Here is a 12,591-nt window from a genome sequence, read left to right as displayed (position 1 = left end):
CAGTGCTACAATATCAACAAATCTGAGACTAATCAAAAAAAATGCTGCTTTGCCGTTCCCGATCATAAAAATTTCCCTTAAGAGACGAACTGCTGCCGCCGATTCCCTCTCAGGCGCTCCTTTGTCACAAGCTAGTGGAGGCGGCAATTTCATGGAGCAGAGTAAACAAACAGGAAATTACAGCAACAGCAATTACAGGCCAGTTTCACATTTGATGGTCCCATGCTGAGAAGAAACTTTTCTAAGTACAATGGACAGTGTGTTAGTTCAAAGACGCAGAAATCCGCTGTAACGTTGGCTGCAGGTCTCCACCGCGCCTCACTGCTAGCCTGTCGCTCTCAGTGGGTGCGCGCGCTCGCAAGTGTGTGCGTGTGCGTGTCTGTGTGTAGCCAGCGGTCACGAGGTCAGGTGACGTCACTCCCCAGGCAGTCCCAGAGCGAAACAATCCAAGCGGCCGGAGCTGCCTGGCGGAGTGCTGAATGGCTGGCAAACGAACCAGCAGGCTAAGGGAGAATTACATGGGAGCAGCGAGTTACCGGTCCGCGACAGGGAGGAAAAGTTGTACTTGGTAACACGAGTCGGCTGCTTAACTTTCCTGCGTTGGCCAAGTCTAGCCTTGATACTTTTATGGAAAGGTGAGCGGACAAGCTATTTAGTTATCATATTTTGTTGAGTTTTGTGTTTGCTTTCCGGGACATGATGGAGCGTGAAAGGAAAAGTATCAGTGCGAGGCGCCAGGATGAATGGTGGTATTGTTTCGGGCACTTTGCTGGCTCCACTGACATTTGCCATGAACATGTTCGAGAACATTTGGGAAACTGATCCATCACTTGTTGTTTCGATTCATGTCTTAAGTTTTTTTTTAACGGAAAGGTTCGCTTGAATTGTCTTTTACATTGGAGGTTTGAGATTTTGGGATCTGTAAACCAGACGCCCGGCAGAGCGCAGCCAGCGGCGCACTTCGGGATCGCACACTTTCCCTTAGCGCTTTTGTTGTGGAATGGCTGTTATAAGGCCAGTAGCTGTTTTATACTGTATAATACAAGTGAAGCAGAAAGTAAAGGCACCTTGTTTATTTATTTATTTTCCCGGCGTTTAGGGAATTGGGGATATGGTAACGAAAGCGGCAGACACAAAGTACTATACTGCTGATGCTTTTACTAGCCGAATGTGGGTCACCGCCACTGGCTGTCTGCGAGCATCGCAACTTTTGTATTTGCGCGATCTCCGCCTCGAGGAATGATGTTCTCTTTCAATGTACCAGATCTGTTTTGTTAAAAAAATAATAAGACGATTTTCTGGGGTACACTATGCAGAAATGTTTGTCAAAAAAGAAGTTTAAGTAGGGTTCTGAGCCATCTGAATAAAACATTATTCTCCTCCCCTCCCCTACAGAGAGAGGCAGTGATTGACATCTGAAGGAAAAAAAGTGCATGGACTGAAAATGAAGAGTCTAAAAGCAAAGTTCAGGAAGAGTGATGTAAGTTGAGTCTTTTTTATCTTGTGTACATTTGCCAGTGTGCTTTGAGTTTGGCACGTATGGCCTTGGCTGTTTCAGCAGCAGGGTGGGCTACAGGGACACACTAATAGCACTGAGAATGGCTTGGGTGATTTTTTTTTTTCTTTTTCAACCCCCCCCCCCCCTTCAATCATTTCACTTTCAGAGTGTTTATAGTCACAACATCGCAGGGGGAAGAGTGAATTGGCTCACGTGATCCCCAGTGACAGGAAAGGGCAATTTATGCCCTGTGGAATCGCAGTGAATGGCACAATTCACTGCATCCAGTCTCTTAATCAGAAGCAAATGCATATGTTTATTTAGCTGGTGTTTCTTGCCAATACGATTTACAGTTCACAAGTGAATAGCTTAATTATTATTTTTAACATATCTTAACCGCCAAGGCACTGGAAATTCAAATTATTAAGGATCATATAGTGAGTCAGTATTGAGTAGCAACGCTTAGCCACTGTTATACACTGCACTCCAATATTATTTTATGTTTTATGATGACACCTTTTAGCGATCATAATTAAAGGCATACTTCACTCAAAAAAGTATATATTTTTTTTAAATGTTACTTACTCAGTGTACTTTGTAGTGACGGCAGAGATTTTTATTTTTAATCTCATGTTTTCATGCAGAACAAGAAAAAAAGTTTATGATATAATGGAACCTAAAGGATACCTCTAAACAATTTAAAAAAAATCTATAGGATGAAAGAAAATTCAGCTTATTCTTGATGCTTTATCAACATGTCTGTTATCCAGTCATATGCTCAAAATGTTCAAAATGCATGCATTTTTTTGATAAAATGTTATTAACTGCTACTCCCAGGTAAAAGCAGTATACATTGTAAACATGAAAATATATTCCCATAATTTGATGCTTTTTGAATTGAAGACCCGCCTCTCTCCTTCATTCATTCATTGATCAAGAGTCCTGTTTTTACACGATTTTATTCAACTTGCCCTCTCTGTTTGACTGGGCCAAATTTTTAATTCACAGGCAGTGCCGGTACTAGGTTATTTTGTACCTTAGGCCAAGCTTATCAGTGCAGCAACTTGTTTTGTTAGCTAACTTTTACGGCTGGGTCCAAACCCGCTTATGATCTTTTCCCTGTGTTTGACTGTGTACAGTATATGCTGATGCTGATGATTAAAGAAGTAACTGTTCATATTTTAGCAAAAAAATGCATGTGTTTTGCACACTTTGAGCAGACAGTTGGACAACAGAAATGTGGATTATGTAGCACGAGTAAAGTGAATTTTTTTTTCCACATTGATTGTTATTGTACAGCGCTGGTCATCATTGTATTTTATTGTATCGTAAATGTTTTTCTTTTGTTATATAATTAAACCTTTTGTCAAACATGATAAAAGGTATACTGAACCAATTTTTTTTTTTTTTTATGTTACACCATGTAGTTTGTAGTGACAGCTGGGAAAAAGTGTTAATCTGTTGATTCCATGCAGAAAACAGAAAAAAGTTTGACATAATTGAAACTGATAGATAGATACATAGATAGATACTTTATTAATCACAAGGGGAAATTCACATACTCCAGCAGCAGCATACTGATAAAAACAGTATTAAAGAGTGATAAAAATGCAGGTAAAACAAACGTTTACCCCCCCCGGGTGGAATTGAAGAGTCACATAGTGTCGGGGAGGAATGATCTCCTCAGTCTGTCAGTGTAGCAGGACAGTGATAGCAGTCTGTCGCTGAAGCTGCTTCTCTTTCTGGAGATGATCCTGTTCAGGGGATGCAGTGGATTCTCCATGATTGACAGGAGTCTGCTCAGCGCCCGTCGCTCCACCACAGATGTCAAACTGTCCAGCTCCATGCCTACAATAGAGCCTGCCTTCCTCACCACTTTGTTCAGGCGTGAGGCGTCCCTCTTCTTTATGCTGCCTCCCCAGCACACCACCGCGTAGAAGAGGGCGCTCACCACAACCGTCTGATAGAACATCTGCAGCATCTTATTGCAGATGTTGAAGGATACCAGCCTTCTAAGGAAGTATAGTCGGCTCTGTCCTCTCTTGCACAGAGCATCAGTATTGGCAGTCCAGTCTAATTTATCATCCAGCTTCACTCCCAGGTATTTATAGGAGTGGCCGTTGCCGGATAACGGCAAATGATGTGAGGAAGAAACAAAATCTCATGTTGCTCATGTCACATAATTCGTGTGTCAGTTTTCTACTTCTCTGTTCAAACGATTCAAAACTCCTGCATTTTTGCTCAAGTATTGTTAAATAGGTACTTCTGGAATAATCTGTGCACATCATTTAGCACAAAACTAAAGCCACATGGGACTAACTTTTTGAATTAAAGATAAGAGTCTTGACCAATGAATGAGGGGGAGAGATGCAACTCCAATTAGAAAAAATGAATCCCATGAAGCTTTAGTTTCATGTTATTATGTGCACTAGTTATTCTAAATGAAACAATATTTTAACTTAAAATCAAGCGTTTTGCTCATTTTGAACATACGACTGAATAACTTGAAATGAATAAAGTGAGATTTTTTTTCCACATCATTTGCCATAATAATAATAATAATAATACATTTATATAGTGCTTTTCTAACCCACTCAAAAAACTTTGCACAGAGAGTGGAGAGCCATTTCAGCCACCACTAACATGCCACCTCCACCTGGACTGTGCGATGGCAGCCATTGTTATGATAGTATACTCATCGCACAAGAGCTATTAGGTGTTGAAGGGGAGAGAGAGAGAGATAGTTGGCAAATTAGAAACAGGGATGATTAAGGGGTCAGAATGGATGAGGCCGTGACAGGCGGTTTAACTCGGACATCGGGGAACACCCTGCTCTTTTTAAAAGATGCCCAGTAATCTTTTATGACCACAGAGAGGCAGGACCTCGATTTCATGCCTTATTTGAAGGACGGTGTGATTTTTACAGCACAGTGTTGCCATCACTGCACTAGGGCATTCGTATCCATTCACAGACCACAGGGTAAGCACCCCCTGCTGGCCTCACCAAAATCATTCCTGCAGCAAGCTTTCCTGGTGGGTGTCCCATCCAAGTACTGGCCAGTTCCAATCATGCTTAGCTTCAGGTGAATTACATTCATTTTTTTTTTTGTTCTCATCCATCACTGCAAACTACATGGGGGGGAAGTATTGTATAAAAATATTTTTGGATAAAATATTCCTTTAAGGTTTGCATAGCGAGTCAGTTTTGAAGTTTATTTTATGTTATATTGTTATATCTTTTGGCAAACATAATTAACAGGTAGAATCCAATTTTTTTATACTTTGGAAAGAAGCTTTAGTCGATAAAGGTTACACTGCAAGTCAAAAAAAGGAGATTCAACTTGCAGCCTAGTTCAGTGCCTTAAAAATTAAGAGTACTGTATAGTGTGTCCAAACATAATTTTATACAACCACTTTATCTGAACGTTATGCATTCAGCAGGTGGTCTTGGTAAAATCATTTCAATATTTCTGCAAGGAGCACTGACTGGATAATTGACAAATTGAGTTAGAGTGAACAGATTGTACCTACAGCTTTGCTAGTTAAAGCCCAGTACCTTTGCCACTGGATTGTGCTGTCAACAGTGTAATTCAAATCCTTCAGTTATTAACACTCCCTGTTTAGTTATTTCTGGCAACACCAATGTTTCCTTTTCAAGATACAGCATATTAGCCCTGCACTTGATTGGAGCTCACTCCAGAGTTGGTTCTTGCCTTATGCTAGATATATCCGAGATAGTCTAAGGCTTCCTGTGATCTAGTGCTGAGTAAAGCGGGTACAGAAAAATGTAGAGATGGATGTATATTAACATCTTATGATTTTTTTTTTTAGTTTTTCAGTTTCAATTTCTTTGGCTTAATCTGAAGCATTGTTTTTGTTGTGGATGGGTCACCTATTTGGCATGTGGATGTCAGATAGAAAAGGGTCATGGGGTGCAAATTCAGGGTACAGAAAGGTGGATAAGAGTGTGAACAACAAAAACTGGCAGTAGTTTGCAACTTGATATACGTGTACTGCAAAAAGGGTATTGCCAGGAGGTTGTTAGCCTTACAAAAGGACTGAGTGGGTTAGAAGGACAACAGGCAGGGGCTTTGGTAAAAGAGAGAAAGCAAACCAGGGTAAAACCGGTAATATCCACCAAGTTGCGATTCAATAAGTCACCCTGTAGAGAGAGACAGAATGAGAGTGAGTCCATGCAGCATGTCTCCCAGGTTGGGAAAATTGGAAATATGTGGTCTTTTTTTTTTTCTGGGGCCGGGTGTCAATTATTTCCTCCAGACTGTTAGATGGCAGCACATATCCCCAGAATGGAAGAAGTGACATGTTGTTGCCTATTTAATGCAGGAAACCCTGACTTTGCCCAAGAGACCTGGCACTTTAAGGTCCGTAAAAGTTTTAGGGAGGCAGTAGTCTCAAGGCATGACTTGATAGCTGCAAGTGTTTGTCTGGTGTCGAACCCCACAGGACGCTTTAAAGCCATCTAACTGCAGATAGCTCACAAAAGACGTAGCTGACTGATGAGTTGGGAGAGAGCAGGGAAATGAAGAGCAAAATGCTTAATTTGATTCTGGTTAGGTAGGCAAGTGGGTGAGCCACACGTGGGTAGGAAAAGGCCAACTCCTGATCAAGAAGGTCTAGGGCAGGGGTGCCCAACTCTAGTCCTGGAGGGCCACAGTGGCTGCAGGTTTTCATTCTAACCCTTTTCTTAATTAGTGATCTGTTTTTGCTGGTAATTAACTTCTAATGAACTAATTTTAATTGACTTAGCTATTAAGAAATGTTTCCTTGAATTGCTTCATTTCTTTTCTTTCCTTAAATGGCACCCAAACAGAAGTGAAATGTGAAGTGAGTGAGCCAACAGAAGACCAACTAAGTCAGGGCCTCAAACTCCAACCAGTTGCTTAATTAGGCGCAGAGTCTTGTCATTAATTAAACCCGCTCTTTAATTCTATGGCTTGTTCTCATTGTGCAATACCAGACATTTCTGAAATTGTGGATGTTCTCTTTTCTAAGAGCAGATCAGCATTCCTGAGACCTTCATCTTTCTTTGTTTTCAGATATTGTATAATGATCACAGTTTGCTGGTCCTGTTTCGGCTCATTTTGTATCTCATTATTGTTTGGCTGCTAATTAAGGAAAAAGAAACAATTGAGGGGTCTGAGTCTTCAAGAGCAAGTCAAATAAAATGAATTCAAAAGAAGTTAATTAGCAGCAAAAACAGGTCACTGATTAAGAAAAAGGTTAGAATGAAAACCTGCAGCCACTGCGGCCCTCCAGGAGTGGAGTTGGGCACCCCTGGTCTAGAGGGTAGCAGAGATTTATGTGTTATTTGTTTAATTCCTGCTTTTGTACTGTACATTCTCCCTGTAGTGATCCCTCCATTTTGTGTTTTAGATAATACATGCACTTTTTTTTATATAGTTTTGGTAGTATTCTCAGTGTTCATTAGAAGGGAATTTTTTTTTTCTTTTATGCTGTACAAAAAGTTGATCACATTTGATATTTAAGAGGCACAGGTGAAACCATGGTTCATTTTAATAATAGCAACCTCTTTTATACCTAGAGGTTATCCTAAAATCAAGGTAATTTCTGAACAAAAAATGAATTGACATTCTCAAAAACATGCTAGTTCAAGACCTATTATTATATCTAGAGTCATCCATCTTTATTATTGTTAAACAGTTTAAAAAATTAATGTGTGAAGCCCACAAAACATCAAGCCAACCTTATGTAAGGCCCGCTGATATTAACGCAATAGAAAAGAATAGAAAAGTGACTTGGGTATTGATATATATTTTAAGTTGTTCAAGATTTATTATTTGAAAAGTGTTCAAAATTGGACAGGCTGTTTAAAGAGAAGATACTTCCTACTCTAGCTGTGGAGGAAATTGTTATGCAACTTTTGGGAGTAGTAAAAAAGAAATCAAAGTATACAACTGTGTTACATTTGCTTTGAACATATTTTGTATTAGGTGAGAAAGAGCCAAGGTTATAAACGAATAGAAAAGTCTTTTGGTGTTAGTAACCTTTTGATGCTTTATCCATCTCCTTGTGTCTCATCTCCTTTAACACCTTCTCAATCATAGACTGTCACAACTGTCAAATTAAGAGGCCAGCCTCATTTACTGAAAATTCGTAAACTAGTTAACCTAGTACTGTTGTTGTACATTCAAGTCGTTTATGTCGCTTCACACTTCTTGTCTTGTTTATTTTAGTGTGCTTTCTAGGAACAGTAAAACAGATCTCCCGGTAATAGAGATGCTCACCTTTAGAAATTGGAGACAACCATAGTGGTGCATTTAAATGGCATCTGGCATATTGTGCTGAAGTTCCATTGACCTAATGATGCTTTATTCAAATGTGATTGCATAGTCCAGTAGACTCTATACAAGTACAGCTGACACAATAGCATGACATGTTACAGGACTATACACATTTAGACAGTGGAGAAGACTAAGGCTGCAGCTTTATGCTTTTTCAGTCTCATACCTCTGTTGAGTGGGCAAAAAGCTCTGCCAACTTTATTTTTATGGTTACTTTTCTTATTAAACAGCATTTAACTCTTTGAGGGCTAAATATTTTTTACAAAAAATATAGTTTTCTGAAAAGCAATGGCTTCCCACAGAATTCAACAAGACACATCTTTTGTTGCATGCTGTGGCTGCCAGTTTGCCAAGAATGTGTGGCAGGCTTGCTGCCAGGCTGTCTTTGTGTGGCTGGGGCAGCAGCAGCGGTCACTGTCCCAGTTTATTGCAATCTGGTTTCTACTTCTTATCATTGTTGAGTGGCAGTCCCCCCAGGCGAACAGCGCCATAGGCATGTCAGCTACTTGAACCTGTTAAGCTTAACGAATAGCTGGGGAACAATCAGCTGAAGCCGGAACATCACATTTGTCTTCAATCGCTTGTATTAAAATCGGAGTCCAACAAGTCATAGTCCAGTTCAGAGAGAATAGACAAAACATCGTCCCTGGGAAATATTGTGCTTTACGCATCCCCTTTGGTCTCTTGCCAGGTGTCAGGGCCATTTTTGCTCTTGTTTGTGCCTTGCTACTCATGGGAGTGAAGGATATCTCAGTCAAAACCAACGAAGCTAACTTTCCTTCTAGCAACAAGACTCCAAGTAAAAACATAATGGTTGGTTTTGTCCCAGTTTACACTTGATTACCATTGTCAACTCCTCCTTTTGACAAAAGTTGACATCAGCCCTGAAAGAGTTAAACATGATTCATGATTACCATACAATTTTTATTTACATAATTCTTCAATAGGCAGAGCTTCTTCAAATTTGCTTTCAGATTACTTTTATTAAACGTACTTCAATTTAAGAGCTCTACATGCCATAGTATAATTATCAGTATGGTATCATTAAAGTACAAAAGAATCACAAAATGTTAAAACATAAGCAAAGAAGAGATTTACTGTACTGTAATCCCTCCTCCATCGCAGGGGTTGCGTTCCAGAGCCACCCACGAAATAAGAAAATCCGCGAAGTAGAAACCATATGTTTATATGGTTATTTTTATATTGTCATGCTTGGGTCACAGATTTGCGCAGAAACACAGGAGGTTGTAGAGAGACAGGAACGTTATTCAAACACTGCAAACAAACATTTGTCTCTTTTTCAAAAGTTTAAACTGTGCTCCATGACAAGACAGAGATGACAGTTCAGTCTCACAATTAAAAGAATGCAAACATATCTTCCTCTTCAAAGGAGCAAACAAATCAATAGGGCTGTTTGGCTTTTAAGTATGCGAAGCACTGCGGCACAAAGCTGTTGAAGGTGGCAGCTCACACCCCCTCCGTCAGGAGCAGACAGAGAGAGAGAGATAAAAAAATCAATACGTGCCCTTCGTGCTTTTAAGTATGCGAAGCACCGTGCAGCATGTCGCTTCATGAAGCAGCCGCACAGAAGGTAGCCAACGTGAAGATAATCTTTCAGCATTTTTAGATGAGTGTCCGTATCGTCTAGGTGTGCGAACAGCCCCCCTGCTCAATCCCCCTACGTCAGGATCAGAAAAAGTCAGCGCAAGAGAGAGAGAGAGAAAAGTAAGTTGGGTAGCTTCTCAGCCATCTACCAATAGCGTCCCTTGTATGAAATCAACTGGGCAAACCAACTGAGGAAGCATGTACCAGAAATTAAAAGACCCATTGTCCGCAGAAATCCGCAAACCAGCAAAAAATCCGCGATATATATTTAAATATGCTTACATATAAAATCCGCGATAGAGTGAAGCCGCGAAAGGCGAAGCGCGATATAGCGAGGGATCACTGTATACACAAAAATAGATACACTGTGTTGTTTTAAGTGTAAACTCCAGCAGTCATAAGTTTGGTTGCTTTCTGCAATAAATAACTCAGTAGTAAAAACAACAGTTTAATTTGGACAGAAGCTTCATTGTATTGGAAGATACTTTATTCCGAAGTTTTGGTGCCCTGTAGCTAATAGCTGTGCCTTCTACACTATTTTTTAATTTATCCTTGTAGTTGTAAACAGGACAATCTCTTGGAGGTCAGTGTTATACTCATGCATTTTAATAGTTTTTATAAGGTAAGCTGGGAGCTAAATCATTTACATTATATGGTATGTGAGAATGAGGATTTTGAAACCAATTCTAATCTTAATTGGAAAGAGCTGGTTTAAGAATTGGAGTAATATGGTTGTACTTCTTAGATCATACCATGACAGCTAGGATCATAACTAGAACCAAGTGTTGAATACTAGGTGGACAATTCAAACACATTACAGTAGTCACTTTTGCTCCAAATCAATGAATGACCTAGCTGTTCAGGATCCTGTAGCTGAAGTACATGCTTTAGTTTTTCCCCCATCTGCTTAACCAAAATGAGCAAGTCCTGTCTTCATATTAAAATGATTTGATAAGTATAAATAAACAAACTAAGAACAGTGCCCCCTTAGCCATCTGAATTCCCAAATCTGTGAAGTTGAATGCTATGATAATTATGACATTTCTTGCATTGCAAAATTAGAATAAGTTTTACAGCACACATTAAAATAGTAATATTGATGAAAGTTAGATTTAAATTTCTCATAGGACTGAAGTTTTTTATGATACTGGAATCTGTTAATGATCTAGTTGCAACCCAATAATTATAATTTTTATGTTACCATCTTCATGTAGTTTGTAGTTATTACTAAGAAATTTTCTTTAATCTCATCTTTTCACGCAGATGTGGAAAACATTTATGGGGAAAAAGGAAAAAAAATCGGGAGTGGTCGTATATTCAGATATGGGGATGGATATTTGAGGAGTAAACTGCAAGACAATGATTATATTTTTATATTATGTACATTAAAGAACCATCAGCAACAAATTAAATCAAATTAATATATTGAACAATTATTATAAAAGTAAAGTTGAATAAATCGGACTCTGCAGCTGCATGAATAAAAGGTAAAGTACCACTTTTGTTTAACGGAAATAACCCAAAAGTTGTTAGAAATGTATTTTTGTACTTAATACTGCTATGAAAATTTTTTTGACCTAAGTGAAAGCGTACTCAAGTTATTGTGTTTATATACACACACAGACACAGACACACAGGTATTTTCGACTCCGGGAGGTCTAAAACATCAAGATTCATTAAAATCTCAAAATGGAATTTTTGGAGGATTCCAATACTTTCTCTGTACTTTGTATACGAGAAAGTCAGGGAAGTCTAAAACGTCGAGATTCATTACAATCTTTACATTGAATCTTCGAACGATTACAATACTTTCCCTATACTTCGTACACGAGAAAGTAAAATCTTGCAGTACAGTGATCCCTCGCTATATCGCGCTTCGCCTTTCGCGGCTTCACTCCATCGCGGATTTTATATGTAAGCATATTTAAATATATATCGCGGATTTTTTGCTGGTTCGCGGATTTCTGCGGACAATGGGTCTTTTAATTTCTGGTACATGCTTCCTCAGTTGGTTTGCCCACTTGATTTCATACAAGGGACGCTATTGGTAGATGGCTGAGAAGCTACCCAACTTACTTTTCTCTGTCTCTCTTGCGCTGACTTTCTCTGATCCTGATGTAGGGGGATTGAGCAGGGGGGCTGTTCACACACCTAGACGATACGGACGCTCGTCTAAAAATGCTGAAAGATTATCTTCACATTGCTATCTTTTGTGAAGCTGCTTCCTGAAACGACATGCTGCACGGTGCTTCGCATACTTAAAAGCTCGAAGGGCACGTATTGATTTTTGACTGAAAAACAAACTCTCTCTCTCTCTCTCTCTCTCTCTCCCTGCTCCTGACGGAGGGGGTGTGAGCTGCCGCCTTCAACAGCTTTGTGCCACGGTGCTTCGCATACTTAAAAGCCAAACAGCCCTATTGATTTGTTTGCTAGAGATTGTTTTCTCTATCTATGCGACATTCTGTGCTCCTGACACGCACTCCTTTGAAGAGGAAGATATGTTTGCATTCTTTTAATTGTGAGATGGAACTGTCATCTCTGTCTTGTCATGGAGCACAGTTTAAACTTTTGAAAAAGAGACAAATGTTTGTTTGCAGTGTTTGAATAACGTTCCTGTCTCTCTACAACCTCCTGTGTTTCTGCGCAAATCTGTGACCCAAGCATGACAATATAAAAATAACCATATAAACATGGTTTCTACTTTGCGGATTTTCTTATTTCGCGGGTGGCTCTGGAACGCAACCCCCGCGATGGAGGAGGGATTACTGTACTTGTGTATCATTATTCCCATGTCATTTATGTGCTCAAAACGTGTAATAAAACTTGCACTTTTTTTGGAAAAATCCGCACACCTCCTAAACAGGAATACAATTCCTTTTGGGATTGGAGTTTTGATTTGAAGGTAAGACTCTTGACCAATGGATGAGGGGGAGAGGCAGATATTCTCCATGGATGTTTTTCACATCGTTTGCTGTTGTACGGCAATGGTAACCATTTGTAATTTCTCATTAACTTTTATCTCCATTCAGTGTGAAAGCTTGATTAGATTTTTTCTCAGCCATGACTACTAACTATGAGGGGTAAATAACATTTTTAAAAAAATATTTTTGGATGGAGTTTTCCTTTAATCTGTTATCATAGGATATCCAGTTTCTTAATAAAGAA

At 39.4% G+C, this 12,591-nt stretch overlaps 1 protein-coding gene across 4 annotated transcripts in view; it reads left to right on the top strand.

Annotated features, from left to right (window-relative positions):
• Positions 1-268: 268 nt before the first annotated feature.
• The window catches only part of rai14 (retinoic acid induced 14), a 182,086-nt gene continuing 169,763 nt past the window's right edge, over positions 269-12,591 (top strand). For 2 of the 4 annotated variants that reach the window (XM_051929766.1, XM_051929760.1), the window contains exons 1-2: positions 269-635; positions 1,396-1,480. In XM_051929766.1, the coding sequence (XP_051785726.1) occupies positions 1,445-1,480 (36 nt within the window). In that variant the 5' untranslated portion in view covers positions 269-635; positions 1,396-1,444. The remainder of the gene's footprint in view (positions 636-1,395; positions 1,481-12,591) is intronic. The other 2 variants (XM_051929761.1, XM_051929767.1) reach the window with 2 other exon arrangements.

Source organism: Erpetoichthys calabaricus, chromosome 7 (assembly GCF_900747795.2).
Source record: "Erpetoichthys calabaricus chromosome 7, fErpCal1.3, whole genome shotgun sequence".
Lineage (NCBI taxonomy): Eukaryota > Metazoa > Chordata > Cladistia > Polypteriformes > Polypteridae > Erpetoichthys > Erpetoichthys calabaricus.
This window is presented reverse-complemented; position numbering and strand designations above follow the sequence as displayed.